General features: G+C 40.3%; 1 protein-coding gene across 7 annotated transcripts in view; it reads right to left on the reverse strand.

Annotated features, from left to right (window-relative positions):
- Positions 1-6,226, reverse strand: part of NASP (nuclear autoantigenic sperm protein) — a 30,159-nt gene that overhangs the window by 15,879 nt on the left and 8,054 nt on the right. For 5 of the 7 annotated variants that reach the window (XM_023761889.1, XM_014463815.2, XM_023761886.1 and 2 more), the window contains exons 2-3: positions 5,161-5,211; positions 3,141-3,251 (exon numbers count right to left, since the gene is read on the reverse strand). In XM_023761889.1, coding sequence (XP_023617657.1) covers positions 3,141-3,251; positions 5,161-5,211 — 162 coding nt within the window. Of the gene's footprint in view, positions 1-3,140; positions 3,252-4,066; positions 4,227-5,133; positions 5,212-6,226 lie in introns of those variants that run through there. The other 2 variants (XM_023761887.1, XM_023761888.1) reach the window with 2 other exon arrangements.

Raw genomic sequence — 6,226 nt, forward strand, 5'->3', positions numbered from 1 at the left:
AAACCCCCCCTACGGAAAGTCGAGGCTTCCTCGCGTGTTGTCCCAATATGCTTTGAGGGGGGACCCCGCCCTACCTTCGGAGTGGAAAAGCCCCCCCCCCCCACAAACCTTTCCTTGGTCATATTGTCTTTTAGGTCCGGGTCATAATCCCATTTTACCCACGTGCAAGGGGAAAAGCCGAACCGGAGGCTTCTCCCTTCCCCCCAGATTTCCAAAGGGCCACCCCGCTAATCCCCTTTCACGTGGGACAAAAAAACTTGTTCAAAATTGTTGAAACAATTTTTTTTTATTAAGGGGCCCAAAATTTTAAAACAAAGGAGAGATTTTTTTTTTAAAAAATATATTTTATTGATTTTTTTTACAGAGAGGAAGAGAGAGGGATAGAGAGTTAGAAACATCGATGAGAGAGAAACATTGATCAGCTGCCTCCTGCACACTCCCTACTGGGGATGTGCCCGCAACCAAGGTACATGCCCTTGGCCGGAATCAAACCTGGGACCTTTCAGTCTGCAGGCTGACGCTCTATCCACTGAGCCAAACCGGTTAGGGCCAAAGAGAGAATCTTAAAACACTTGGAGTGCGGGAAACGAGTTAAGTCGGCTCGCGTGAATTGCGCGTACTCCGCGGGAGCCGTCTTTAACTCGGTTCATATAGATTTGCGGTGGAGTGCGGGAAACGTGTAAACTCGGGCCGATTGTAACTGCGTATTACCAAATATTTGTTTGTAATCCACCCTTTTGGTGGATTCAAAATAGATGGTTAAATAAAGAGCTTCCCAGACAAAAAAAAAAAAAAAAGGCTATAGGAGTTCATAAGGCAGAAAGAGAAAAAAAAACTGTTACCCACAAAGGAGCTCCCATAAGGCTGACACCTGATTTCTCATCAGAAACTCTAAAGGCCAGAAGGGAATGGCATATAGTACTCAAGGTAATGGAAAGCAAGGATCTGACACCAAGATTACTGTATCCAGCAAGGCTATCTATCATTCAAAATAGATGGTTAAATAAAGAGCTTCCCAGACAAAAAAAAAAAAAAAAAAAAAAAAAAAGGCTATAGGAGTTCATTACCACCAAGCCGGCATTACAAGAAATGCTTAAGGGATTGCTGAGAAGAAGAGAGAAAAACCTAGCCATACAGAATTAAAATGGCAATAAATAAGTACCTATCAATAATAACCAATTGTAAATGGATTAAATGCTCCCATCAAAAGGTGTAGGGTGGGTGAATGGATACAAAAACATGACCCAACTATATGCTGTCTATAAGAGATCCACCTCAAACCAAAAGATACACACAGGATGAAAGTGAAGAGATGGGAAAAATTTTTCCATGCCAATGGAAAAGAAATTAAAAAAAATAAATAAAAAGGCTGGAGCAGCAATACTCATATTCGACAAAATAGACTTTAAAAGCATCATGCTAAGCCCTGCCAGGTTGAGCAGTTAAGTGTCAACCCAGGAACAAAGAGGTCACCGGCTTGGTTCCTGGTCGGAGCATATGCCCAGGTTGCAGGCTCGATCCCAGTGTGCAGCATGCAGGAGGGAGCCTATCAATGATTCTCTCATCATTGATGTTTCTATCTCTCTCTCCCTCTCTTAAATCAATAAAAATATATTAAAAAAAAAAAAAGCAACTGGACTTAAAAAAATTTAAGAAAGCATCATGCTAAGCAAAATAAGCCAGTCGGAGAAAGATAAATATCGTATCATTCACTCATTTGTGGAATATAATGAACAACATAAACTAATGAACAAAAACAGAGCCAGAGGGGGGGAAAATATACTAGAATATAATAGAAGTAATACTGTTATTTGCATATTTTTTATATTTCCTATAACTTTTGTGATATACTATGTCAATACAGTTTTGGTAATATTATTATACTTAAAATCTTTTTATTCTTGGAATATTAATGTTCCTTGCATGTAACATCATATTTAAAATATATAGAAGCAGGTCTAATTAAGCAAGTTTATTCTATATCTATAAAAGGCTAAGTTGAATCGCGCGTGTGCAATACATATAAAGCTCTCGCTGGCACCAATTGCACGTGTGTATTTTGATCTGTCATTGTCAATAGTGAATTTGGTTGACACTTCTATTAAAGGGAAAAGGTGAATAGCGATATTAAAATATTTCTTCTAACTAATTTTCTTTCAATGTGGACGAATCTCTGCACTGGGCCACTAGTGTTAACAATAAGCTAATTAAGAAAGCTGACAGACTTCCATTGCTACTGGTAATGGTATCTTAGAGGCAACTAGTGCTTCAATCAAGCTAACCTGTTTCCCCAAGATACCTATAGATACACTAGAGGCCCGATGCATGAAAATTCATGCAAGAGTAGGCCTTCCTTCCCCTGGCTACAGACACCAGCTTCCCTCAGGCACTTGGGACTTGGGCTGGCTTCCTTCCCTGCCCCAGTTTCACCAGGAAGGATGTCCAGTCTAATTAGCATATTACCTTTTTATTATTATAGAAGATAGATATGATCACCTGGTGGTAATTACCAACTTGCTAACAGAACAGATAACAAAGTGATGAGTATGAAAAATACTGTGCTAATAATAATATTAATGGTAGGGTGACCAACCATCATGGTTTACTTGGGATTGAGTTTATCCAGATACAGAATTTCCAATGCTAAGCCCTAACCGGTTTGGCTCAGTGGATAGAGTGTCGGCCTGTGGACTGGAGGGTCCCGGGTTCGATTCCGGTCAAGGGCATGTACCTTGGTTGTGGGCACATCCCCAGTAGGGGGCGTGCAGGAGGCAGCTGATCGATGTTTCTCTCTCATTGATGTTTCTAACTCTCTATCCCTCTCCCTTCCTCTCTGTGAAAAAATCAATAAAATATATTAAAAAAAAAAAGAATTTCCAATGCTAAAAATGGAAAAGTCCTGCAATTAACCAGGACAAGTTGGGCACCCTAATTAGCAGTGACTAGAAAACAGATTACCTTACTCAGGAAAATCAAAGGCTACAATTGCTCAGTTATATGTAGATTTTGTATTTATAGAACTTGTACATGAAAAATAATCTTTTTAAACTCTTACACTTGATTTTTCTCATACAACAACTTCTTATGACTCAAGTTTATTAGAAACATAGGATTACATTTTAGCAAAACACAGTACTTACAAAAGACTAGCTGCTTCCTGGAAAGCATTGACAGCTGCTGGAATATCCCCCATCACCAGATGCTTCTGTCCTAAGCCCAATAGCTTCTTAGCTTCACTATCCACATCCAAACTGCCAGAAAAAAATGTTTTTTATGTGTTAAATACTTTTAAAGTCAATATTTCTTAAAAACCTTCTACATTTAAACCATAGTAATTTCTTTAAGCCTGTGAACTACTCTGCAAGGCTAAGCTAACTCACATTTATCACTACAAAAGCAAAAGTTATCTTAAAAGTTTTCCTTAAATGGGAAAAAACATTCTGGTAAGATTCTGAGGCAACATTCTCAGAATTCGACTAGGATATTTCCTCTGAAAGGTTTATCTACTCACTACCAACAAATAAACTTGGTTTCCATGATTGTGGAGGGAAGCCTCCCCAAAAGATACTGGCATTGCAGGAGCTGTAGGAGGCCCTGGAGTTGGCTTGGCTGCTGTGTTCCAGCTAGCGGTCCAATTTTTGAACTAGCAGGCCCTGCCAAAGTGATTGAGGACCCTCCAAGGAGGTAATGACTCCACAGGGAAAAGGTATTGTCACAGCTTTTGCAGCCACTGCCAGCGTTGCTGGAACCCCAACTCAGTAGCCATGGGTCCAGGGGGACTACCCACACATTTGTGGGCTGGGCAACACCCCCCTCCAGGCATTATGGCTACTCTACCTGGTATGAGACCACCCATGAGCCCATCAATTAGGCTAGCCCCATCCCTCCACCCCACCCCTGCATAAGGGACACCAACAGACATGTCTCCTCCTGGAATGAGACCTCCTCCCCCACGAATGCATCCACCAAGACCCTAAAATACTATTGGTCCTTGGTCACTCCTTTCCTACAATGTGTTTTGAAGCTAAACAAATAAAATCTCTAGGGATGCAACTCAGGCACCTACCTTTTGGATAAGCTTTACACTTATTACCTCTGCTTAAGAATCATGGTCACATCAAGATGGGGAAGTTATATGGAAGTAGATGTGGGCTCAAAATAAAATTTAAAACTTTTAAATTAAAATGACAACAAAATAGAAAATAGTAACCTTACAACAAAGAAATCTGTATCAGCAGAAATAAAAAAAAGAATAGGTTAACTTTTGTTAGTCATGTTGTATAAGGAATAAGAAGCATAACTAAACTTTCAATCCTAGTATTTTATTCAAATGCAAAAAACCACATCATTGTCTAGACACCATAGTCTGATTTACAAATAAGTACCTTAATATTTGGTCTTATTTGTTACCTATTAAACATAATGAAACTGACTCCTCCCCATGGCTGCCTGGACCAGGAAGGGGAAGCCCTTTTAAGCTCGTAGAAATTTTAGATGTCAAGAACATTCCCTGTGTACCTACGCAGTATTATATAGTTCATTAGTATATATTGTGGCTGGCCTTGGACATCTCTTGTTAACTAGGAGAATTAGAATATGCACATATAGCCCTCGCTAGTTTGGCTCCATGGATAGAGCGTCGGCCTGCGGACTGGAAGGTCCTGGGTTTGATTTCGTTCAAGGGCACATGCCCGGGTTGCGGGCTCAATCCCCAGTAGGGGGTATGCAGGAGGTAACTGATCAATGATTCTCTCTCATCATTGATCTATCTATCTCTCTCCTCTTCCTTCCTCTCATATGTGATGTTGGAGTATCTTGGTGACTTTAGGACAGGTTCCATTGTAGGTATAATTACACAAAGCTAAGAATCCATAAAAGAACAGCCAGAGAAGGAATTAAAAATAGGATTTTATGTGAGAGTATCCACCCTAGATCCTGAAACAAATAGCAACAGCAGCAACTGAGCAGAGCCTAAAACATAAAAACCCAAACACAACTGACATCAATGTGAACAAAGTTGAGATCAACTATGTAAAACATCTTATATACCATTAAGAAGGCTTTCAAACCACTAAATAAAGTACGTGTAAGTTGCAAAAAACCCCACAATAATGAATTTAATTAGATACAAACCTAACTGTACCAGGTAAATAATCTTACCTCCCCACTTTATCTGCAGAGGTAGAAGGAGCAGGAGCATCATCATCAATTCTGTAATGAAAAAATAAGGAGGGAAAGGTAAATACGTGGATAAGAGCATCAGTCAGCCCGCAGACTGAGGGTCCCAGGTTTGATTCTCGTCATGCCTGGGTTTCAGGATTAAACCCCAGTAGGAGTCATGCAGGAGGCAACCTTCCTCTCTGAAAACAATAAAAATATAATTTAAAGAAAAGAAATATGTATGTAGGCCCTGGCCAGGTAGCTCAGTTGGCTAGAGCACCATCCTAACATACTAAGATTGTGGGTTTCATCTTTGGTCAGGGCACACACAAGAAGCAACCAATGGCCCGGCCAGTGTGGCTCAGTTGGTTAAGTGTCATCCTCTGCACTAAAAGGTTGCTGGTTGGGTTCCCCAGTCAGGGCACATACCTCAGTTGTAGGTTTGATCCCTGGGTTGGAACACTTTCATAAGGGAACTGATCAATGTTTCTGTCTCTCCCTTCCTCTAAGAATATCCTCAGGTGAGGTTTAAAAAATAAAATGTCACAGCTTAAAAATAATTAACCAATGACCCATGCACCAGGTTACTGGTTTGATTCTTGGTCAGGGCACATGCCTGAGTTTGGGGCTAGATCACCCCAGCAGGGGAGCATGCAGGAGACAGCTTAATAATATTTTTCTCCCTTTTTCTCTAAAATAAATAAAAACATTTTTCAAAATATTTTTAATTGATTTTTTACAGAGAAGAAAGGAGAGGGAATAGAGAGTTAGAAACATGGATGAGAGAGAAACATCAATCAGCTGCCTCCTGCACACCCCCTACTGGGGATGTGCCCGCAACCAAGGTACATGCCCTTGACCAGAATCGAACCGGGACCCTTCAGTCCACAGGACAACGCTCTATCCACTGAGCCAAACCAGTTAGGGCTAAATAAAAACATTTTAAAAATAGAATCAACCAATGAATGCATAAATAGGTGGGCCAACAAATTGATGTTTCTCTATTTAAGAAAGCTAACAGAAACAAATCTCTATATATATAAAAGCCAGCGACCAGAATGACTGG

The sequence above is a fragment of the Myotis lucifugus genome, unplaced genomic scaffold (genome assembly GCF_000147115.1).
Source record: "Myotis lucifugus unplaced genomic scaffold, Myoluc2.0 scaffold_222, whole genome shotgun sequence".
NCBI classification, from domain to species: Eukaryota; Metazoa; Chordata; class Mammalia; order Chiroptera; family Vespertilionidae; genus Myotis; species Myotis lucifugus.